Source organism: Nycticebus coucang, chromosome 5 (genome assembly GCF_027406575.1).
Source record: "Nycticebus coucang isolate mNycCou1 chromosome 5, mNycCou1.pri, whole genome shotgun sequence".
NCBI lineage: Eukaryota > Metazoa > Chordata > Mammalia > Primates > Lorisidae > Nycticebus > Nycticebus coucang.
In genome coordinates, this window is record NC_069784.1 from 58,415,447 (window position 1) to 58,439,661 (window position 24,215).

Genomic DNA, 24,215 nt, shown 5'->3' on the forward strand with positions numbered 1-24,215 from the left:
AAAAAGAAAGAAAGAAACTAGGCACTTCTAATTCCTAAATGTACTGACAAAAACCTAGAGTTGCATGGCTTTTGCATAAAACACTACTTGGAGACAAGATAGTGGAGGAATGGTAAACAACAATTAGGGATTTCTATGACCTATGGGTGTACATTACAGGAACTTTCTCCTCACCTCCTTACTCTGCATGGCTTTTGCATAAAACACTACTTGGAGACAAGATAGTGGAGGAATGGTAAACAACAATTAGGGATTTCTATGACCTATGGGTGTACATTACAGGAACTTTCTCTCTCCTCACCTCCTTACTCTGAGTAACAGAATCAAAGAAAATCTCAAAAATTAAGGTTAAAATAAAATAAAAAGAGGGCAGGGCAGTGCCTGTGGCTCAGTCGGTAAGGCGCCGGCCCCATATACCGAGGGTGGCGGGTTCGGCCCACGGCACTCTACCTAGGGCCATAAAGTGAAACTCTGTCTCTACAAAAAAAATAAAAATAAAAAGAGGGCAGTGCCTGTGGCTCAGTGAGTAGGGTGCCGGCCCCATATACCAAGGGTGGTTCAAACCCGGCCCCAGCCAAACTGCAACAAAAAATAGCCAGGAGTTGTGGCGGGCGCCTGTAGTCCCAGCTACTCTGGAGGCTGAGACAAGAGAATCGCCTAAGCCCAGGAGTTGGAGGTTGCTGTGAGCTGTGACACCACATCACTTTACTGAGGGCGACAAAATGAGACTTTGTCTCTAAAAAAAATAAAAATAAAAATAAAATTAAAAAAAATTATGCTCAAGGTTTTTTGAGCTTCCTGAATCCATGACTTGAGTTGTTCTTCCTCTCATTAACTTTCTCAGCTAGTATCACTTCAAGTTATTTGTTTTAACCTATTATCTCCCTCCTTCCTGGACTTCAAATAAAGATGTGTTAGACTTTCTCCCAGTATCTCTTTTATCTCTTACCTTCTGTTTTAAATTTTCTATTCTTTTTTTATCCTTGCTTCACTCTGGGTAGTACCTTCTGCCCTTTTTTCCAGTCTTTAGTGGAGTCTAACCTGCTGTTAAATCTATCAATTCATTCTTAATTTTGGTTTTTGAATATTTAGGGTCTGTATTTTCTTTTTCTTTTTTAAGACAGAGTCTATGTCACCCTCAGTAGTGTACTGTGGTGTCATAGCTCACAGCAACCTCAAACATTTGGGCTTGAGCAATCTTCTTGCCTCAGCCTCCGAAGTACCTGGAACCACAGATATGTGCCATCATGCCTGGCTAGTTTTTCTATTTTCAGTAGAGACAGGATCTCACTCTTGCTCCAGTTGGGTCTGGAACTCCTGAGCTCAAGCAATCCACCCTCCTTGGCCTTCCATAGTGCTGGGATTACAGGTGTGAGCCACTGTGCCCTGGCCTAGAATACCTTTCTCTTTTTTTTTTTTAGAGACAGAGTCTCACTTTGTCACTTCGTCACCCTCGGTAGAGTGTCCTGGCGTGTCACAGCTCACAACCTCCTACAGCTCTTGGGCTTAGGTGATTCTCTTGCCTCAGCCTCCCAAGTAGCTGGGACTACAGGTGCCTGCCACAACACCTGGCTGTTTTTTGTTTTTTTTTTTTTAAGAGACAGAGTCTCCCACAGAGAACTCAAACGTATTAGCAAGAACACGTGATCCCATCTCAGGGTGGGCAAGGGACTTGAAGAGAAACTTCTCTAAAGAAGACAGACACGGGCGGTGCCTGTGGCTCAGTTGGTTAGGCGCCGGCCCCATATACCGAGGGTGGCGGGTTCAAACCCAGCCCTGGCTGAACTATAACCAAAAAAAAAATAGCCGGGCTTTGTGGCGGGCGCCCGTAGTCCCAGCTACTCGGGAGGCTGAGGCAAGAGAATCGCTTAAGCCCAGGAGTTGGAGGTTGCTGTGAGCTGTGTGATGCCAAGGCACTCTACTGAGGGCCATAAAGTGAGACTCTGTCTCAAAAAAAAAAAGAAGACAGAAGCAGGATCTACAAACACATGAAAAAAAGCTCATCATCCTTAATCATCAGAGAAATGCAAATCAAAATTACTTTGAGATATCACCTAACCCCAGTAAGAGTAGCCCACATAACAAAGTCCCAAAAGCAGAGATGTTGGCATGGATGTGGAGAAAAAGGCACACTTCTACACTGCTGGTGGGAATGCACACTAATATCTTCCTCCTGGAAGGATGTTTGGAGAATACTTAGAGACCTAAAAATAGACCTGCCATTTGATCCTATAATTCCTTTACTAGGTTTATACCCAGAAGACCAAAAATCACAATATAACAAAGACATCTGTACCAGAATGTTTATTGCAGCCCAATTCATAATTGCTAAGTCATGGAAGAAGTCCAAGTGCCCATCGACCCACGAATGGACTAGCAAATTGTGGTACATGTATACCATGGAATATTATGCAGCCTTAAAGAAAGATGGAAACTTTACCTCTTTCATGTTTACATGGATGGAGCTGGAACATATTCTTCTTAGCAAAGTATCTCAGGAATGGAAGAAAAAGTATCCAATGTACTCATCCCTACTATGAAGCTAAATTATAGCTTTCACATGAAGGCTATAACCCAACTACAGCATAAGACTATGAGGATATAACCTGGCTTATTGTACCCTCAATGAATCCCCAACAATAAAAAAAAAAAGGAAAAAAATATTCCCTCAATGGCGGGCGCCTGTAGTCCCAGCTACTCGGGAGGCTGAGGCAAGAGAATCGCTTAAGCCCAGGAGTTGGAGGTTGCTGTGAGCTGTGTGAGGCCAGGGCACTCTACTGAAGGCCATAAAGTGAGACTCTGTCTCTACAAAAAAAAAAAAAATAATAATTCCCTCAAAATAGAAAATGAAAAGGAAAAATAAAGAAAATGAAAAGTGAAAAAAAAAAAAAGACTATGAGGATAGGGCCAGGGAAGGGAGGGGAGAGGTTAGGGTAGAGGCAGAGTAATGGGTGGGGCCACACCCACGTGCATCTTAGAATGGGTACAGGCGAAACTTACTAAAGACAGAATACAAATGTCTACATACAATAACTAAGAAAATGCCATGAAGGCTACATTGAACAGTAGATAAGAATAGAATATTTCAGATTGTATATGAAACCAGCACATTGTACCCCTTGATTGCACTAATCTACACAGCTATGATTTAACAATAAAAAAAAAAAAAGAGACAGAGTCTCACTTTGTCGCCCTCAGTAGAGTGCCCTGGCGTCACAGCTCACAGCAACCTCCAACTCCTGGGCTTAGACGATTCTCTTGCCTCAGCCTCCCGAGTAGCTGGGACCACAGGTGCCTGACACAACGCCCAGGTATTTTTTGTTGCAGTTTGGCCGGGGCCGGGTTTGAACCCTCCACCCTCGGTATGTGGGGCCGACACCCTACCTTTCTCATTCTTCTACCCTTGTTGATTGATTTCTCTTTGGAAATTTTCCTGCCCCAATACAAGCATAATTAATTGCCCTTGTTTGAGCCCCTTAGCAATTTATCCATGTCTCTGTTGTAATGATTAATGCACATTCCATTACAACTATTTGTCTCAAATAGAGCTCCTCAAAGTCATATTCATCTGTATGCCCACATCACAAGTTCCCTGTCTGGCGGTGCAACGCCGTCAGTGACGCCTGCTGACCACTAGAGGGCACACCGACCGTGAGGTGGTTGGGACCAGGGCCTAGCAGTCAAGCGCTCCAAAATCCTCCCTCCAATTTATGCCTTCCACAGTCATTTCCAGGACCACCTCCCACCGCCACCACCAACCGTTTTAACAATCTTTCTCAACACAAAACAAACACACACTCTCATTCCAGTAACGACCCTGAGGTCACACTTCCCCCACTCCAAACCACGCGCCGCCCACAGCACGCCTCTTCTTACAATCTTTTGGGAACTGAAGAGTTAATTCTGCCTTCCCACCTGGTCCCTTTCCCACCGCGAGCCCGCCCGGTCTGGAAGGCCCAGGGGACGAAAAGGGCCGAGTAGATGAGGGGCGCATGAGTCTCCCACTCGAACGCCTTTTCCAGAACCCGTCATCCCCACCCCCAGACGCACACTCACACTTCCTCCTACCACGGTCCCGAACAGCACAGAGGAAATCAGGTGGGAAGGGAGGGGGAGGCGGGCGCTGGCGGTCCCCGGGGCGCCCACTATGTCCCTGCTCAGTCCTCCGCCCCGCACGGGCGCAGCTTCAGAGGGCGCTGCTCCTCAGAGCCGAAGAGAGAAGAGGGCGTGCGGGGCGAGGCTGAGGAAGCGCGGGAGAAGACAGGGCGTGCGGAGAGAGGGTGTGGGGCCGTGGGGGAGAGCGTGAGGGTCAAGGGTAAGGTGTGCGGCCGTGGGGGGAGGGCGTGAGGGGCAGGGGTAGGGTGTGCGGCCGTGGGGGAGGGCGTAAGGGTCAGGGAGGAAGGCGTGTGGGGAGAGGGTGTGCGGAGCGAGCGCAAGGGCTGGGGCAAGGGCTAGCGGGCTACTCCCAACTTTGGGGCGGGGAGGAAGGAGTTAAAGATCCAGGATTGGCTCTTCTGTCACCAAGTCTGGGAGGGACGAGCCCGGGAGGGAGGGTTCGGGGCTTAACTCTGGTCCTCCACGGTTCCCGCCGGACGCCGCTTCTGGCACACTCGCGGAGGCCGGCGCTTGCGCGCGTACCGCAGACACTCGCACTGCCGGTCCTCCCTCGTGCCCCGCTCGGTTCTTCTTCCTGGACACCACTCGTTCGCTATCTTTTTCTTTCTCTCTCACACGCAAACACACGCGGTCGCTCTTCTGGCGCACACTGCTCCGTGCAGGCGGCGGTCCGTGTACGCCTCAGCAGCCCGCACGCCCCGCGCCCCTCGCGCCCTCAGCCCTCAGCGGCGGGGCAGCGAGCCTGGGGAGAGCGGCCCAGCCCCGCTCCTTCCCTTAGGGGAGCGCTGACGCCCAGGGTGGCCGCTAAGCCTTGAGGGGTACGGAGGAGGCCGTAGTGGGAGCTCCCACCCGTGGCAGTGCCCGCTGAGGCCATGTCCGGCGCCGGTGCCCGCCTGCGCCTGCTGCTGTTCCTGCCTCAGCTGCTGCTGCTGCTCCTGCTCCGGGTCACCCACGCGGGCAACCTGACCGTAGCCGTGGTGCTGCCGTTGGCCAACACCTCGTACCCATGGTCGTGGGCGCGCGTGGGACCCGCCGTGGAGCTGGCCCTGGCCCGAGTGAAGGCGCGACCCGACCTGCTGCCCGGCTGGACGGTGCGCACGGTGCTGGGCAGCAGCGAGAACGCGCAGGGCGTCTGCTCCGACACTGCCGCGCCCCTGGCCGCCGTGGACCTCAAGTGGGAGCACAGCCCCGCGGCGTTCCTGGGCCCAGGCTGCGTGTACGCCACAGCCCCCGTGGGGCGCTTCACGGCGCACTGGCGGGTGCCGCAGCTGACCGCTGGGGCCCCGGCGCTGGGTTTCGGGGCCAAAGATGAGTACGCGCTGACCACGCGCGCCGGACCCAGCCACGCCAAGCTGGGAGACTTCGTGGCGGCGCTGCACAGAAGACTGGGTTGGGAGCGCCAGGCGCTAGTCCTCTACGCCTACCAGCACGGCGACGACCAGCGCTGCTTCTTCCTGGTGGAGGGGCTGTATGTACGCGTCCGCGACCGCCTCAACATCACGGTGGACCACCTGGAGTTCGCCGAGGGCGACCGCGACCACTACACCATGCTCCTGCGGACCGTGCCGCGCAAAGGCCGGGGTGAGAGGCGGGCACACCGGGCCCACGGCTTGGCCTCCTTTGGGCCACCAGAGGCACCAGGACTTTCTGTGTCCTCTGAGCTAGTTTCTCCCTTCTCGCCGCTCCTCGTTCCTGTCTCGACCTCCCTGGCCCCTTCTACCTCGGAGCTTCCATCCTGCTCTCTCCTCATCCCGCTCCAGTCCCTTCTTCCTACCCTCGCCTCTCCTCACTCCTGCCCCGCTTGCGGCCCCAACCCCCAACCCCGTTCTTCCTGAGACAGAATTAGTGAGGAGGCGCTGGTGCCATCTCAGCACAGCTGTCACGGCCCTTCCTTTCTCCCCATTTCCTCTCTTCCCTACAGCCTTTTCCCCTCCTCCATCCTTCCCGCACATTTCTCCAACACTCCCTCTCCTCTCCCCACACCTCTTCAGCAGGCCCCACCTTCAGCTCCACTACCCTCCCCCCCCACTCCACGTTCTCTCACACCTCCTCCTTCCCAAGTCTTTCTCATGCCATGAGATCTAGACTCGGCCAAGAGTTGGCACAAAACTCTTACTGGTTTCTCATGCCCCATCTTTAAACTTTCTCCCTGGGTGCCCCAGCTTTCCTACCCTTTCTCCCCCACCCAGTTCCTAGGCTCTCCTCTCTGACTGCCCTTTTCCCTGCAGTTATCTACATCTGCAGCTCCCCAGACGTCTTCAGAACCCTGATGCTCCTGGCCTTGGAGGCTGGCTTGAGTGGAGAAGACTACGTCTTCTTCCACCTAGATGTCTTTGGGCAAAGTCTGCAGGGCGCACAGGGCCCTGCTCCTCGCAGGCCCTGGGAGAGAGGGGATGGGCAGGATGTCAGCGCCTGCCAGGCCTTTCAGGTGAGCACCTGGTGTTTGAAACCCAAGCTGTGGAACTCTGAGTTGGTGGCTTGTCATTTCTGGGCACTGTGTCCCAGTGTCTGAAGGGTGCCAGAAAAGACCCTGCAGTGTTCACAGAGAGTTAGGGAAGGAAGGGTAGGGGCGGTTCAGAGCCAGGAATTAAAGCCCCACATACTAGCCAGGGCTTGAAGAAGCCGACTTGTATATCCTGCTTTGAAGCAGACATCACCTTACGCAGAACATAGGGTCCATTTTGACCTTGAGCTAAGCAGAAATGCAGCTCTGGGAGGTGGCCTCCACATAGCTGAGTCCCCACAGTACTAGAAGGACTGGAGTCAGCTCCCAACTCACCCCTCTTCTCTGACCCCTCCTCAGGCTGTTAAAATTATCACATATAAAGAGCCAGATAATCCTGAGTATTTAGAATTCCTGAAGCAGCTAAAGCACTTGGCCCATGAGCAGTTCAACTTCACCATGGAGGATGGCCTGGTAGGAGGGGGTTCTGGGACCCTCCAACCCCCACTCCTTGACCCTCTGCCCATCTCCACCCTTTTGTATTGCCAGGTCTACCCTTTTCTCCCTTCCCATTGTTCTCATATCTCTCCTGATGATGAAGGGGGATATGGCAAGTTGAATCTGAAACTCAGGTCTTCATTAGTAAAATGGGTAGGATACATCCTGTCCAACCTAGCAGGATTCTAAAGGCTGTGATATATACAAAGATTTAAGTAGTAAAATTTCTTCGTGATGTGAGGGTGTCATTCTCTCCCATCCTCTTCTGAGCTCCCAGTGCCTCCTGTACCCTTCCCCACCGCACTCCACTTTGTGTCCTTCTCACATCCCAGCCCAGCTGATCTCTGCTTGCCGTACAGGTGAACACCATCCCAGCGTCCTTCCATGATGGGCTCCTGCTCTACATCCAGGCAGTGGCAGAGACACTGGCACATGGGGGCTCTGTCACTGATGGGGAGGATATTACTCAACGGATGTGGAACCGAAGCTTCCAAGGTCAGGGCCTAGAAGTGGCTGGAATGGGCTGATTGTGGGGGGGGGGAGGGGTTGCCAATGCCATGCAGGAGGCCACGAGAAGCCTGAAATTCTGCAGCACAAGTGTCATGTACCCATGCCAGTGTCTTTTTCCCCCCTTCACGGAAGAATCTCCACAGCTTCCTTGAGGTCTTTTTTCCCTCCAGAAGTCCTCCTAAATGATCAACTTCAGTCAGTCCTGCTGCTGAGACATTTGTCCCCTATACTATTTACTATAACTCTGTACATATGCTATATATGTTTGGAGGTCAAGGCCCAGAAGAACGGGATGGAGACGAAGTGGGGCACCCCTAAACTTCCACTCTTGTAAAGCACAACCTTCTTCTCCCACACATCCTCCAGGTGTGACAGGATACCTGAAAATTGATAGCAGTGGAGATCGAGAGACTGACTTCTCCCTCTGGGATATGGATCCTGAGACTGGTGCCTTCAGGGTAAGTTTGCATACGCAGAAGACAGTGCCAACTCAGAATGACACCTCATCCTCATCCTCCCCATCCCCAGCCCTGCTAGGCACCTGTTTATTCTGTAATCACTCCACCATGCCTGGACACTTAGGAGAGTTCTGGATAAAACAGACTCATCTCCAGTCTGGGGAGCAACCAGAATGATAAGGAACTCACAGGCATCACACTTGGGGATCCCCTGGAGCGGCGCCTGTGGCTCAAGGAGTAGGATGCGGGTCCCATATGCCGGAGGTGGCGAGTTCAAACCCAGCCCTGGCCAAAAACCACAAAAAAAAAAACACACTTGGGGATCCCCAAGTCTGAGGAGGAAACACAACCCTGCTCTCAGGGAACTCCTAAGGTAGGCAGACAGGACTGTCCCACAGCAAAACAGGCCACCTGGGGATGGGCCTACAGTATGCAGCTCCATAAGTGCAGAAGGGACAGGAAGGGATTGAGGCCTCAGGAACCAGGGAACAGATCATTCCTGGAAGAGGGGCATGTGAATTAGGCCTGGGCATGTAGATGGAGACACTACCTTTCCTGTTTTCCATGTGCTTCCACCAAGATTATCAATTTCCTGAATGAGGCTGGGCATCCTGGCTCACACCTGTGATCTTAACACTCTGGGAGGCTGAGCCAGGAAGATCCCATGAGCTCAAGAGTTCAAGATGAACCTGAACAAGAGTGAGCCTGTCTCTACTAAAAATGAAAAACTAGCTGGGTGTTATGGCAGGCACCTGTAGTCCCAGCTACTCAGGAGCCTGAGGCAGGAAAATCGCTTGAACCCAGGATTTTGAGGTTGCTGTAAGCTAGGCTGAGGCCACAGCAACAGAGTAACACTCTATCTCAAAAAAAACACTATCAATCAATTAATAAACTCCCTAAGTGTAGGGGTGGGGTTCTACATGGCATTTTCTTTCTAAAGCCCTTATGTGGTTTTCAAGTATTTATGCCTTTTATAACAATTCTATGGGCATGAGGTGTCTATATCCAGTCACAGCAGGGGCTTATTGAGGAGTTGATAGCCCAGACATGGGCCCTGGAAGCAGAGCTGGGGTAGGTGGGAGGCAGGACTGCCCTACTGGACAGGAGACCTACCCTGAGCCCTTACCCACCCACCACTCTTGTTCTCCTATAGGTTGTACTGAACTACAATGGGACTTCCCAAGAGCTGGTGGCTGTCTCAGGCCGAAAGCTGAACTGGCCTCTAGGCTATCCCCCTCCTGACATCCCAAAATGTGGCTTTGACAATGAGGAACCAGCCTGCAACCAAGGTGACTGGCTCCGTTCTGGAGATGCTGCATCCTTTTCCCTAAGTGGTGTCCAACAGGGACTCATGCTGAAGGTTTTCTGAGGAAAGACTCCTCCAAAAAAAAAAAAAAAGAAAGAAAGAAAAAAAAGACTCCTCCTGCCCTTTTTTCCCCTTCATCCATCATCCTAATTCACTGATTGACTATTAGAAGGTTCTTCCTTCTGTTATCTAACCCAAATCTTTGTTGTTGTTTTTTTGAGACAGAGTCTTATTATGTCACCTTTGGTAGAGTGCTGTGGCATCACAGCTCAAGGCAACCTCAAACTCTTGGGTTCAAGCAGTTCTCTTGCCTCGGCCTCCCTAGTAGCTGGGACTACAAGCATCTGCCACAACACCTGGCTATTTTGTTGTTGTTGTTGATGTTGTTGTTGTTGTTATTTATCAGGCCTGGGCTGGGCCTGGTTCAAACCTACCAGCCTTGCTACATGTGGCCAGTGCCCTAACCACTGAGCTATGGGCACCACCCATAACCCAAATCTTTCATGCGGCATCTCGGAATCTCTCTTGCAGACCACTTTTCCACCGTGGAGTTGCTGGCTTTGGTGGGCAGCCTCTCCTTGTTCAGCATTCTCATTGTCTCCTTCTTCGTATACAGGTGAGCTTGACATGTGAGTGGTGAATGAGGCCGGGGGGCCTGGAGAAGCAACAGCAGAGAAGTGACCAAGACCCTGTGAGAAGAGGGAAGGAGTGAAGGGCAGGAGGGAGATGAAGGCTCCAGGACACAGAAAGAGAGAGGGGGGTGGCGAGGGCAAGAAGGGACAGAGAGGGTCCAAGAGATCCAAGGCGGAGCAGGGAAGTAGGGGTGACGTCATGGGGGGCATGGACTCTGCCAGTAGACTGGCCTCCCTTGCTGTTCCTGCAGGCCATGCGGGAGGTAGTGGCTCAGAGCCTTTGGGATTAGGCCCCATCTAGTGAGCAAGGACCATAAGCCCTGCTGTGTGCTGAGTTACCAAAGCTAGAGTAGAGAAGATAGCTGAGTGGGCCCCATTGCTGCCTTCTTGTGGAAGTCGGTATGAAAGCACAGGAGAACTTAATGTAGCATAGCAGGAGGGAGGGGAGAAAATCAATAATGGTCACACATAAATCATACAGCAGACACTTTACACACAGTATTTCTTCTCATTCTTACAATAGTTAAGAATGACATAGGCTAGGTGTGGTGGCTCATGCTTGTAATCCCAGCACTCTGGGAGGCTGAGGCTGGTGGATTGTTTGAACTCAAGAGTTCAAGACCTTGGCTCAGCGCCTGTAGCTTAAGCAACTAAGGCGCCAGCCACATACACCAGAACTGGTAGGTTCGAATCCAGCCCAGGACTGCCAAACAACAATGCCGACTACAACCAAAAAATAGCCGCGAGGGCGGCACCTGTGGCTCAGTGAGTAGGGTGCCAGCCCCATATACTGAGGGTGGTGGGTTCAAACCCGGTCCAGCCAAACTGCAACAAAAAAATAGCCAGGTGTTGTGGCGGGCACCTGTAGTCCCAGCTAGTCAGGAGGCTGAGGCAAGAGAATCGCCTAAGCCCAGGAGTTGGAGGTTGCTGTGAGCTGTGATGCTATGGCACTCTACCAAGGGCAATAAAGTGAGACTCTGTCTCTACCAAAAAAAAAAATAGCCAGGCGTTGTGGCGGGCACCTGTAGTCCCAGCTACTTGGGAGGCTGAGGCAAGAGAATCTCTTAAGACCAGGAGTTGGAGATTGCCGTGAGCTGTGATGCTGTTACGGTACTCTGCACTCTACTCAGGGCAACAGCTTGAGGCTGTGTCTCAAAAAAAACAAAAGTTCAAGACCAGCCTGAGCAAGAGCAAGACCCGATCTCTAAAAATAGCTGGACACATTAAAAAAGATGAAGACTTTACATTTTTTACATTTACCTGATTGGAGTTGAAATATTTTCTTTTTTTTTTTTTTGTAGAGACAGAGTCTCACTGTACCGCCCTTGGGTAGAGTGCCGTGGCGTCACACAGCTCACAGCAACCTCTAACTCTTGGGCTTACGTGATTCTCTTGCCTCAGCCTCCCGAGCAGCTGGGACTACAGGCACCGGCCACAACGCCCGGCTATTTTTTTGTTGCAGTTTGGCCGGGGCTGGGTTTGAACCCGCCACCCTCGGCATATGGGGCCAGCGCCCGACTCACTGAGCCACAGGCGCCGCCCTAAGTTGAAATATTTTCTTCTTAGTAAAGTATCTCAAGAATGGAAAAATAAATATGCAATGTACTCCATATTAACATGAAATCAATGTATAAACAATTACATGTCCCTAAGAACAATAAACCACTATTATAGTCTAATTGGGGGGAAGAGGAAGAGAGGGCATGAGGCGGGATCTCACCTAATGTGCACATTGTGAGGGTGTATAACATACCCCCTGGGGAGGGGCTCTTTTACAAAGGGAACTTTACCCTGGAAGTGAGAACAATGTAACCTAAATATTGTACCCTCATATTAATTTGAACAAAATTTAAAAAAATAAAAGTAAAAATAGGTGGACGTTGTGGTGGGTGCCTATAGTCTCAGATTTTTGGGAGGCAGAGGCAAGAGGATCACTTGTGTCCAAGAGTTTGAGGTTGCTATGAGCTATGATGCCACAGCACTGTACTGAAAGTGATAAAGTGAAACTCTATCTAAAAAAAAAAAAAAAAGACATAGATAATTGAGGTCTCCAATTTCCAAATGAGGACATGGAGGTATCTACCCCAAGGTCCTTGTTGAGGCAAAATTTCACGGAGGCCGGCCTCCTGGCTTTCAGCCCTGAAGATAGAATCCCCCCACCCACCTCAGCAAATGGAGTGGTGCTGGGGGTCTGAGAAGGGGACGCTGAGCACCCCCAACCTGGGTCAGAGCCCCAAACACGGGCTCAGATGCAGGCTTCCAACCCCAGGAAGATGCAGCTGGAGAAAGAGCTGGCCTCGGAGCTGTGGCGGGTCCGCTGGGAGGATCTGCAGCCCAGCAGCCTTGAGAGGAACCTGTGGAGCGCAGGCAGCCGGCTGACCCTGAGTGGGGTGAGGACACTTGCTGTGTGTGTGTGTTTTGGGAGGAGGACAAATGAGTATAAGGTGTGTGTCTGATGGGAAGGGTAGAGAGCAGGTTCTAGTCTAAGGTTTGCCTTCCTTTGCTGTGTGACCTTGAGCAAATCACATTCCCTCTCTGAGACTATCTCAGATGATGATTACAGCTATCAAGGCTCCCTCACAGGGCTTTTTCAAAGGTCAAAGGAGATAGTATATATGAAAACACATTTATAAAAAACACATAAAATGCTAGGTACAGTGGCGTCTGCCTGGAGTCCCAGCTGCATGGGAGTCTGAGGCAGGAGGACCTTATGAGCCCAGGAGTTCTGCACTGCAGGGCCCTACGCCAGTCAGATGTCAGCACTAAGTCCAGCATTGGTATGATGACCTTCTGGAGGGAGCAAGGGACCACTGAGTTGCTTAAAGAGGGGTGAACTGATGAGGTGGGAAAGGGAACAGGTGAAAAGTCCCATGCTGATCAGTGGTGGGATCAGACCTATAAATAGCCACTGCACTCCAGCCTGGCAACACAGCAACACCCAATCTCTTAAAAAAAGAGAGAGAAATGGATTTCATGATGTGGAATATAAAGGAGAATGATACAAAGATAAGGCAGGATGGTAAAAAAAAACACCAGCGCTCAAGCAACCAGGATGCAAACTGGCTATGGCTAACCATCCTGCCTGCTCTCCATCTCTTCAGAGAGGCTCCAATTATGGCTCCCTGCTGACCACAGAGGGCCAGTTCCAAGTTTTTGCAAAGACAGCATATTATAAGGTGGGCCTGGGGACTAGGACAGGGTGTACTCTGATGGGGCCCTGGAGGAGGGTCCCAGGGCAGGAGTGGGCTGTTGGTGAGCAGTTGGGGCCCTCAGGGTGGGCTTTTGGGAACAGCTGAGGGTCCTGGGGGAGGCAATGGGCTGTCAGAGCAGGTGGCATTCCCAGGGCCATGTTCACAGTGACAGTCTCCATTCCTTGCCTAGGGCAACCTCGTGGCTGTGAAACATGTGAACCGTAAACGAATAGAGCTGACAAGAAAAGTCCTGTTTGAACTGAAGCATGTAATGTGGGGGAGTGAGGCAGTGGCCTGGAGAAGGGTTCCATTGGGCCAGAAGGGAAGTCGGCCAACAGAACTGGCTATGGGGAGGCCTCGGGGTGTCCCAGGAAAGGGCAAGGACTGTGGCCCTGTCGCTGGGCATGGGGGAATCATGAGACTGGAGACAACCTGAAGGAAGGGCCTTAAGGGGCCATACGTGATACCCCTAGGGATGGAGCCTTAGAGAGAGTAGTGATCAGATTCTGGGGAAGGTGAGCAGAAGAACTTGAGTGGGAATCACCAGGTCCTAGGGTTGTCTGCAGAAAATGAATAATGAAAAGAGTAAGGGTCCTTGAGGCTGCTGGGCTCCTGACACTGGCTTCCACCTACAGATGCGGGATGTGCACAATGCACACCTGACCAGGTTTGTGGGTGCCTGCACTGACCCCCCCAACATCTGTATCCTCACAGAATACTGTCCCCGGGGAAGCCTGCAGGTGAGGGGGACATATGGGTATCAGGAAACCTGAGCCTCAGCCCTGGCTCTGGCCCTGACCCCAGGCCCCTCCCTCTTTCTGACTTTTCTGGCTCCATCTGTAAAATGGGATTTTGGGGAGGGCAATGGCACTAGAGAAAATCCAAGGCTTTGTCCTTTTGCATCATCTTATGTCAGTAGGACCCTGCAACCTCCTCCCACTCCCAGGGAGAGTCTGTGGGGGACTGGTCTGACCCTCCCTGCCCCAACAGGACATTCTAGAGAATGAGAGCATCACCCTGGACTGGGTGTTCCGGTATTCTCTCACCAATGACATAGTCAAGGTAGGCCCCAGAGGGTCCATGGTTGTGTGGAGCAGGTCTAGGCATGCTTCTCCTGGCCATGGTTGGAGGTCCCAGTCTTGGCTGAGACCACTGCCTCCCCAAATTCCTCAGGGTATGCTGTTCTTACACAATGGGGCCATTTGCTCCCATGGCAACCTCAAGTCATCCAACTGTGTGGTGGATGGGCGCTTCGTGCTCAAAATCACCGACTATGGGCTGGAGAGCTTCAGGGACCTGGAGCCAGAGCAAGGACACCTCCTTTATGCCAGTAAGCCCCAATTCTCAACCCTACCACCCACCCCAAGCTATCCCCAGTAGGGAAACAAATACCTGGCCTCTGATGGGTGTGGGCGTGAGTTTCCTGACTCCTCAGTGAAGGAGAAAATCCAAGGCTTTTGTGAAGAGGGTCACTGAGTGTCTCTAAGGCCACAACTGGCTCTGAGGCTCTGTGTGATCTGTCTAGATCAATCTCTACTATGTCCTTGCTTCTCCCTTGCCCCTTATCTTTGAACTCCCTCACTCAGTGACTCCTGACCTCTGACCCACAGAAAAGCTGTGGACAGCCCCTGAACTCCTACGAATGGCTTTGCCCCCTGCACGGGGCTCCCAGGCTGGTGATGTGTACAGTTTCGGGATCATCCTACAGGAGATTGCCCTAAGGAATGGGGTCTTCCACGTGGAAGGTCTGGACATCAGTCCCAAAGGTAAGAGGACCATACTTCCCCATATTCCTGCCACCTCTCCAAGGAGAGGGACCCTGAAGGCACCACCATACCTTCCTTCTACAATGGGGCTTGGGCCACTGTTTGACCCACTGCTTCCAGTGCCTGGTCGCCCACCTAGCTCCCCTGCCCCACACCTTGGTCCTAGACTTCCCCAACCTGGCCCAGCTGTTTGCCCCCTGTCCCTTGCTCGGCCCTCCCCCTCTCTTCCTGCAATGCAGAGATCATCGAGCGTGTGACTCAGAGTGAGAAGCCTCCCTTCCGGCCCTCCCTGGCCCTGCAAAGCCACCTGGAGGAGCTGGGGCAGCTGATGCAGAGGTGCTGGGCTGAGGACCCACAGGAGAGGCCGCCTTTCCAGCAGATCCGCCTGGCTCTGCGCAAATTCAACAGGTCTGCAGTCCCCACCACAGCCACCAAATGTCCAGTGCCCCATCTTGTCCCTGCAGGCAAAGGGAGCCTGCCCCTGGGCCTCCCATACATGGCCAGTCTCATGGCTGCCTTTGCAAACACTGTATGATTCCACTATTCCCATTGTCTCCCACCTTCCAGACCTTTCCCCCACTACTGATGCCCCATAGTGTACAGTGAATGGGCCACATACCTGGCTTCCCATTTCTCCCCTGTGAGCTCTGGGCTGCCCACAGGAGCCCCTGCTCTCCCTTTGCCAGTGTAACCACCAGGCCCATTCTTCCAGACACACCTTTCTGCTACCTATGTGCATGCTAGTCCCTCTCCACCTCCTCCTGGTCCTTATACCATAGAAATGAACAAAATATCCATGTGTAAAGCTTCATGCTTGACACTCAGGGACTGATCAAACTTTCCTCCTACCCTTTTCCTCTGTTCCCTGGTCCTGCTTTGCCTCTAGCCCAGAGCTTCTCTAGGTGCCACCTGCCCTCCCCCCCACACAGCCTGGGAGTGGGCACTCAGAATAGGACCTGCCTCACTGCCTCTACCCCACCCCCACCTCCAGGGAGAACAGCAGCAACATCCTGGACAGCCTGCTGTCCCGCATGGAGCAGTATGCCAACAACCTGGAGGAGCTGGTGGAGGAGCGCACCCAGGCGTACCTGGAGGAGAAGCGAAGGGCGGAAGCCCTGCTCTACCAGATCCTGCCTCAGTGAGTGCCATGTCTGGGACCCCCAAACAGCCCCCGTCCCAGCTCACCCCAGCCTCTGACCCTGCTGCACCTCCCCTGACCTCTCAGCTCAGTGGCTGAGCAGCTGAAGCTTGGGGAGACAGTCCAGGCTGAAGCCTTTGACAGCGTCACCATCTACTTCAGTGACATTGTAGGTTTCACAGCCCTGTCAGCGGAAAGCACCCCCATGCAGGTAAGCTGGAGCTTCCACAGGGGTTAGACCCTCAGACAGACACACTTATATAGCCCCTCCATCCCATCAGGCCTGCTCTGATCCCCAAGTGGGATCCCTTATTTCCTGTCCCTCTCACTTCTCTTCCCTTCCAGGTGGTGACCCTGCTCAACGACCTGTACACTTGCTTTGATGCTGTCATAGACAACTTTGATGTGTACAAGGTGAGGGTGAGAGTAGGGAAGGCCAGGGACACATAGGCATAGATAGGGCCAGAAAAAGGTAAGGGGCAGGCAGAATGGTGTGGTTTTTTTTGTCTGTTTGTTTGTTTTAAGACAAAGCCTCTCTTTGTTGTCCTTGGTAGAGTGACATGGCATCATAGTTCACAGCAACCAGTAAACTATTGGGTTCAAGTGATCCTCCTGCCTCAGCCTCCTAAGTAACTGGGACTACAGGTGCCCATCACAACGCCCAGATAGTTTTTAGAGATGATGTCTCACTCTTGCTCAGGCTGGTCTTGAACTCCTGAGCTCAAGCGATCCACCTGCCTTGGCTTCCCAGACAGAGTGCTGGGATTACAGGGTGAGCCACCAACCCAGCTTTTTTTTTTTTTAAATGTGGAGTCTTTTTTTTTTTTTTTTTTTTTGTGGTTTTTGGCTGGGGCTGGGTTTGAACCCGCCACCTCCGGCATATGGGACCAGCGCCCTACTCCTTGAGCCACAGGCGCCGCCCTCAATGTGGAGTCTTAAGAGAGGAGGCCCAAGGCTTTGGGCAGAGATAGTGACCCAGGAACGGGCAAAGAAACCGTGCAGAAAGGGGCACGCGCAAAGACAGCAGCAGGTAGATTGGGGTCAGAATGATCTGTGTTGCACACGGCCACATACCGTGGCCGGTGGCACAGGGAAGAGAAAGTTCCAGCTCTCATCTTGTGCACCCTCTGGCTGCTCCCACAGGTGGAAACGATTGGCGACGCCTACATGGTGGTGTCGGGTCTCCCGGTAAGGAATGGCCAGCTCCATGCCCGTGAGGTGGCCCGCATGGCCCTGGCGCTGCTGGACGCTGTGCGCTCTTTCCGCATCCGCCACCGGCCCCAGGAGCAGCTGCGCCTGCGCATCGGCATCCATACAGGTGAGGGGCCCCACACAAGGGAGGAGGCCACGAAGGCCTGGAGCTTCAGAAGGGAGACTTCTCGACACCCACCCTCACTCCCAAAACACACAGGCTCTCACAGTTGGGAACTCAGATCCCACCTCCTCCCTCTCCTGGAACAAACCCTCCCCACCCCCATCCCTTAAAGCCTCTCCCTGCCCGGCTCGCTTTCTCCTTTGTTCCTCCCAGGACCTGTGTGTGCCGGAGTAGTAGGGCTGAAGATGCCCCGTTACTGTCTCTTTGGGGACACAGTCAACACGGCCTCAAGGATGGAGTCCAATGGGGAAGGTACAGTACCCTCCTGGAGGGAGTCGGGAGGGCAGGAGGCCAAGGGCAATGCCTCGGTATGGGTGATAGGGTCGACCCTATCAGTGGGCAGCTCATGCGTACACCGTCCCTGTTCCAGCTCCTAGCCCTTTCTCCTCCCAAGTCCCCTTCTCATACTAGTTCAGAGTGGGTTCATCACCTTGGCTGTAAATGAGAATCTCTAGCTGCGTCCTCTTGCCAAATGATGTAAAGTACTTCCAGGCCAGTGTTCAACAGCTCCTTGCAGGAGTCCTCCATCAAGTCCCTCAGTTCCTCCTTAGTGTGGTACAGAGGGCTTCAGAGCCAGTCCACGTGAGTGTGAATCTCAGCTCCTTGACTAGATACCTGTCTGGGTCTTTGTTTTCCTCATCTGTAAAATAAAAATAAAATATCTACCTCATAGGAATTATGTGAGAAAACCACATAAAATGCCTAGCACAAAATTGTCATTCAGCTTGTCTTAGCCTCAGTTGTTTGTCTATCTCAGGGTTGTAAAAAACCTAGCACAATACCTGGGACCTAGCAGGTGCCTAATAATTGCTGCTCCCGCCCTTCCCTCGGTCTAACTCCTGTTTATCTTCTAGCCTCCTGCTGTATTCAATACAATTCAATTCAGTCAACATATATTGAGCAACTACTAAGTGCCAGACTCCAGGATACTAAGATAACTCAAACCCAGAGTTAGAGAGTCCATGTGCATCCCTCCATACCTCACCATGGGAGAAAAGCTACCTGGTAGCCAGTCCTGGGGCCTCAGAGGGATTTGGTTCAGTAAATAATATTGGGTACTGTGTTTGGGGCTGCCCTTTGCTGAGGTCTAGTCCTCAAGGAGCACATTCTCAGAAATTGTTCAACAAAACCAACTTGACTGTGAGACTTACAGAAAAAGCAGGGACATGATTCAGAGGGTAAAGGGTATGGGGATACTGGGCCTCACTCACTCTCCATCGCTGCCCTCCTCAGCAACCTGCACAGGTCTCAGTTTTTTAGCCATAAAATGAGGGTACAGAGTCAAATAGTGACATCATCAACTTGTATTATGCTTCCTATGAGCTACATTATGTTTATTTTTTTGAGACAGAGTCTCACTTTGTTGCCCTTGATAGAGTGCCATGGCGACACAGCTCACAGCAACTTCAAACTCCTGGGCTTAAGCCATTCCCTTGCCTCAGTCTCCCAAGTAGCTGGGACTACAGGCGCCCGCCACAGCACCTGGCTATTTTTTGTTGCGGTTGTCATTGTTGTCTAGCTGGTTTGGGCTGGGTTCAAACCTGCCAGCCCCAGTGCATGTGGCTGGCTCCATAACCACTGCACCGAGTCTACATTATGTTTAAATACTTTATGAATGTCAGCCAGGTGCAGTGGCTCACACCTGTAATCCCGGCACTCTGGGAGGCTAAGTCAGGTAGATTGCCTGAGCTTAGGAGTTTGAGATCAGCCTGAGCAAGAGGAAGACGCCCCCATCTCTACTAAAAATAGAAAATCTAGTTGGACCTGGCTTATTGTACCCTCAATGAATCCCCAACAATAAAAGAAAAAAGAAAATCCAGAGCCTCAGCCGAGCATGGTGGCTCACACCTGTTATCCTAGCACTTGGGAAGACAAGGCAGGTGGATTGCCTAAGCTCAGGAGTTCAAGACCCCCCTGAGCAAGAGCGAGACCCTGTCTCAAAAAAAGTAGCTAGGCATTGTGGTGGATTCCTGTAGTTCCAGCTACTTGGGAGGCTGAGGCAAGAGAATCGCCAAGAGTTTCAGGTTGCTGTGAGCTATGAAGCCACGGTACTCTACCCAGAGCAGCATTCTACCAGGGCGACATAGTGAGACTGTCTCAAAAATAAATCCAGGCGGTACTCGTAGCTTAGTCAGCAGGGTGCTGGCCACTTATACCTAGAGTGGTGGGTTGAAACCCAGCCTGGGCCTGCTAAATAACAATGGCAACTGCAACCAAAAAGTAGCCGGGTGTTGTGGCGGGCAGTAGCCCCAGCTACTGGGAGGCTGAGGCAAGAGAATCACCTAAGCCCAAGAGCTGGACGTTGCTGTGAGCTGTGATGCCACTGCACTCTACCCAGCACGACAGCTAGAGATTCTGTCTTAAAAAAAAAAAATCCAGGGCGGTGCCTGTGGCTCAGTCGGTAAGGCGCCGGCCCCATATACCGAGGGTGGCGGGTTCAAACCCGGCCCCATATACCGAGGGTGGTGGGTTCAAACCCGGCCCCGGCTGAACTGAAACCAAAAAATAGCTGGGCGTTGTGGCGGGCGCCTGCAGTCCCAGCTACTCGGGAGGCTGAGGCAGGAGAATCGCTTAAGCCCAGGAGCTGGAGGTTGCTGTGAGCTGTGTGATGCCATGGCACTCTAGTGAGGGCCATAAAGTGAGACTCTTTCTCTACAAAAAAAAAAAAAAAAAATCCATAGCCACTACTGTGTCTATTAAAACAATTTAAATTCCTAAAAATGCAAGGAAGGGGCAGTGCCTGTGGCTCAAAGGAGTAGGGCGCCTGCCCCATATGCTGTAGGTGGTGGGTTCAAACCCAGCCCTGGCCAAAAACTGCAAATAAATAAAAGAAAAACTAGTTGGGTGTTGTGGCAGGCGGCTGTGGCCCCTGGTTTTGGCAAGGCTGAGGCAAGAGGATTGCCTAAGCCCAAGAGATTGAAGTTGCTGTGAGCTGAAACACTAGCCTGGACAACAGAATGAGACTCTGTATCCAAAAGAAAAAATAAATAAATATTTTATGAAAATTAAATTTAACCCTCACAGCAAGGCTTTCCTTTTTTTTTTTGGCAGTTTTTGGCCAGGGCTGGGTTTGAACCCACCACCTCCAGCACATGGGGCCGGAGCCCTACTTCTTTGAGCCACAGGCGCTGCCCAAGGCTTTCCTTTTTGTTGGTTTTTGTTTTCTTACTTGTTTTGTTTACAAGGAGATCCCACTATGTTGCCCAAGCTAGTCTCAAACTCCTGGCCTCAAGCAGTCCTGCACTAGCCTTCCCAGAGCGCTAGGATTATAGGCATGAGCCATTGCACCCAAATGCAGCCTAATCTTTACAGCAAGACTTTGGGTACTATCACTATCAACATTTTACAGATTAGGAAAATAAGGCCCAGAGAGTTTCTATTTCTTACCCAAGCAAGGTTTCAAAGATGAGATTCACCTTGAAGCAGAGCCGAATCCAGAGGGCGAGCTCCCACTATCCTGTCTCTCTAGAACCTGGCGACACTCCAGAGCAGTGCTGTCTATTAGCACTTTTGGCAGTCACAAAAACATTATGTAATCTGTGCTGTCTGTTATGTGGCCTCTAGGCACATGTGGCTATTGATAGATACCTTGAAGTGTGACTAGTACAACTGAGCCACTGAATTTTTTTTTTTTTTTTGAGACAATCTAATCTCACTCTGTTACCCTGGGTAGAGTGCCATAGCAATATCATATCTCACAGCAACTTCAGACTCTTGGACTCAAGCGATCCTCTTGCCTCAGCCTCCCAAATAGCTGGGACTACAGACATGTACCACCATGCTGGCTAGTTTTTCTATTTTTAGTAGAGATGGGGTTTCACTCTCGCTCAGGCTGGTCTCCTGAACTGGTCTCCACCTACCTCAGCTTCCCAGAGTGCTAGGATTACAGGTGTGAGCCACTGCACTCAGCTAAGGCACTGAATTTTTAACTGTATTTAGTTTTTTTAGTTTTTTGGTTGGTTGTTTGTTTTGAGATAGAGTCTCACTATTTCATCCTCGGTAGAGTGCTGTGGTGTCCAGCTCACAGCAACCTCAAACTCTTACGCTTAAGTGATTTTCTTGCCACAGCTTCCCAAGTAGCTGGGACTATAGCCGCCTGCCACAATGCCCTGCTAAACTGTATTTAGTTTTGATTAATTTATATTTAAATAGGCACACATAACTAGTGGCCACCATATGGGACAAAACATCTCTAGAGCTCCTAAAGGAAAGCCAGTATGGCCACTCACTGCTGGGGTATGAACTAGAAGGCTTCCTGGCTGAGAGGAGGATACCTGCTTGCCCCCACAGTCCTAACTCTCCTCTTCTGCCTCCACGTTGGCCCTGTATCTTTTCAATCCCTTACCTTACTTTCTCTCCTGTCATCCCCAGCCCTGAAGATCCACTTGTCTTCTGAAACCAAGGCTGTCCTGGAGGAGTTTGGTGGTTTTGAGCTGGAGCTTCGAGGGGATGTAGAGATGAAGGTAGAGAGGGAAGCCCCTACCTTTACCACCTCTCAAGCAGCCACCCCTGTCCTAGGCCTCTCATCTGTTCATCTGTTCATCTGTTTGGGAAGGCAGGTATGCTGCGTCCCACCCCAACCTCTGCTTTTTCTTTCCAGGGCAAAGGCAAAGTTCGGACCTACTGGCTCCTGGGGGAGTGGGGAAATAGCACCCATGGCTGACCTGCCTTCCTTCCTGTCCCTGTGTTCCTGTGGCACACCTTTCTACCCTGTGTCAGAAGTGGCAGAGAGGTGCCAGGCCTCAGCCTCACCTACAGCAGCCCATCATTGCTAAAGGATTGGAGTAGTGGGTTGAGCAACTGGGGTGTGCTAACCCCAGTGGAGATCCCAGATCAACCTCTGAGAGAGGACTAGTGTGGGGGAGAACTCCCAGTTCTCAGCACAGGACCAAGGCACACAGTCACACATAGTGGCACACAGAGGCCCTGCCCCCACTCCACCCTGACTTGGGTCACGCTGAGCTGTGGATTCCTGAGCCTCCTTCCTCCCATAGCCCATGTTCCCTCCCTCAACCTCGCTACATTGTGACTTTCACAGGGAGGAAAGGAATCATCTGGGAGGGAAAGATCTCCACATCTGGGCCTAGCCCATGTGGGCCACAATACCCTGCATCGCCCACAGTAGACAGAGCACACAGGGGAGGAAAGGCTGGCACAGAGGGGCTGCAGGCCTGTTTGCCTTGCTCTCTGGGCAGAGACCATTAAAGTCTTTATTCCAGCAACATTGTTTCTTCTTGAGGGAGAGAGAGTTGCCAGAAAACAAGTTATGTTCTCCACCCTCTATATCAAATGAGACTCTGGATTCACAAGCTGGGAACATAGGGTCTGAGAAAGACCATACAGCCTATAGATTACCCAAGCAGTGCTGAAACCTTTGGTCTAAGGACCCATTTATACCCTTAAAAATTATTGAGGGCCCCAAAGAGTTTTTGTTTATGTGGTTATATCTATTGATTTTTGCATATTAGAAGTTAAAACAAATTCTTTTTTTTTTGGCTGGGGCTGGGTTTGAACCCGCCGCCTCCGGCATATGGAGCTGGTGCCCTACTCCTTTGAGCCATAGGCCCACCCAAATTCTTAATTTATTAACTCATTTAAGATAACAATAATAAACCCACTACATGCTAATTTTTTACTGCTTTATCAAGAACTTTTTTTTATTTTTTTTAGTCAAGAACATTCTTAGGAAGGCTGGGTGAGGTGGCTCACACCTGTAATCCTAGCACTCTGGGAAGCCCAGGCAGGTAGATTGCCTGAGCTCAGGAGTTCAAGACCTAGTTCAAGCCTGAGCTAGAGCCAGACCTCGTCTCTAAAAATAGCCAGCCGTTGTGGCAGGCACCTGTAGTCCCAGCTACTTGGGAGGCTGAGGCAAGAGGATCACTTGAGCCCAAGAGTTTGAAGTTGCTGTTAGTTATGATGCCACAGCACTCTACCAAGGGTGACAAAGTGAGACTGTCTCAAAAGAAAAACAAAACATTCTTGAGAGAATAATACAATGACTAAGTTGCCTTGATTTATGTAAGACAATAGCAGTTTTATCCCTGTTGTCCACAAATATGTAAATAATGTATTAGTATGAAAAGCATTTGACTTGGCGCGGCGCCTGTGGCTCAGTGAGTAGGGCGCCGGCCCCATATGCCGAGGGTGGCGGGTTCAAACCCAGCCCTGGCCAAAACTGCAACAAAAAAATAGCTGGGCATTGTGGTGGGCGCCTGTAGTCCCAGCTGCTCGGGAGGCTGAGGCAAGAGAATCGCGTAAGCCCAAGAGTTAGAGGTTGCTATGAGCCGTGTGACGCCAGGGCACTCTACCTGAGGGCGGGTACTGTGAGACTCTGTCTCTACAAAAAAAAAAATCATTTGACTTCATCTATCCCCTGAAACAATCTTGGGGACCCCCCAGGACCTGTGCATCACACTTACAGAGATGCTATATTACTCCATGATTGGCATACAATAGGAATAATATAATTAGTACAGACTGAATGGAGAGGCCAGGGAGCCAGAAAGGAGGTTGGAGTAGGGTGAGAACAACCTTTTTTAAATTTATTATTTTTATTTTAGCAATGGGAGTCTCCCTGTGTGTCCCAGGCTAGAGCACAGTGGCTATTCAAAGGCGTAGTCAGAGCACCACAGCCTCAAACTCCTGGGCTCAACCAGTCCTCCCCCAGACTCCCAAGCAGCTGGGACTACAGACCCACTGTTGCCCAGCCACCAGGCCTGGTCACATGCAGTCCTTTCTGAGATTGGTTGTTAGCCACCTGCTCCTCCATTCCCCATGTCAAC

At 51.4% G+C, this 24,215-nt stretch overlaps 3 protein-coding genes across 5 annotated transcripts in view; 2 read left to right on the forward strand and 1 right to left on the reverse strand.

The window, feature by feature from the left end:
- Positions 1-4,203, reverse strand: part of ILF2 (interleukin enhancer binding factor 2) — a 21,815-nt gene extending 17,612 nt beyond the window's left edge. Inside the window, exon 1 of the mRNA XM_053591112.1 lies at positions 4,069-4,203. The gene's annotated coding sequence lies outside the window, so the exon portion shown is untranslated. The remainder of the gene's footprint in view (positions 1-4,068) is intronic.
- Positions 1-4,931, forward strand: part of LOC128585497 (uncharacterized) — a 7,455-nt gene extending 2,524 nt beyond the window's left edge. The window contains exons 2-3 of the mRNA XM_053590589.1: positions 4,045-4,300; positions 4,342-4,931. Coding sequence (XP_053446564.1) covers positions 4,045-4,300; positions 4,342-4,931 — 846 coding nt within the window. The remainder of the gene's footprint in view (positions 1-4,044; positions 4,301-4,341) is intronic.
- Positions 4,426-23,434, forward strand: NPR1 (natriuretic peptide receptor 1). Of its 3 annotated transcripts, XM_053591106.1 has the most exons (22): positions 4,426-5,697; positions 6,345-6,544; positions 6,920-7,033; positions 7,417-7,552; positions 7,934-8,025; positions 9,179-9,314; positions 9,863-9,947; positions 12,233-12,353; positions 13,065-13,139; positions 13,345-13,422; positions 13,790-13,894; positions 14,145-14,216; positions 14,328-14,484; positions 14,765-14,920; positions 15,160-15,328; positions 15,912-16,058; positions 16,146-16,269; positions 16,404-16,472; positions 17,202-17,376; positions 17,587-17,685; positions 21,805-21,896; positions 22,034-23,434. In XM_053591106.1, the coding sequence occupies exons 1-22, from the start codon at positions 4,989-4,991 to the stop codon at positions 22,094-22,096; spliced, it is 3,174 nt and encodes a 1,057-aa protein (XP_053447081.1). In that variant the 5' UTR covers positions 4,426-4,988; the 3' UTR covers positions 22,097-23,434. The 3 variants fall into 3 exon arrangements, 2 of the variants coding, with proteins under 2 accessions (XP_053447081.1, XP_053447082.1); XM_053591107.1 differs by lacking the exon at positions 6,920-7,033; XR_008380113.1 differs by lacking the exons at positions 16,146-16,269; positions 17,587-17,685; positions 21,805-21,896; positions 22,034-23,434 and having other exon boundaries at positions 17,202-17,267.
- The last annotated feature ends 781 nt before the right edge of the window (positions 23,435-24,215 follow it).

Coding starts and splice junctions, on each gene's coding strand:
- NPR1 (XM_053591106.1), top strand. CDS start 4,989: ATGTCCGGCGCCGGTGCCCGCCTGCGCCTGCTGCTGTTCCTGCCTCAG. Junction 9,315..9,862: donor GGAACCAGCCTGCAACCAAG/GTGACTGGCTCC, acceptor TCTCTCTTGCAG/ACCACTTTTCCACCGTGGAG. Junction 21,897..22,033: donor GAGGGGATGTAGAGATGAAG/GTAGAGAGGGAA, acceptor TTTTCTTTCCAG/GGCAAAGGCAAAGTTCGGAC.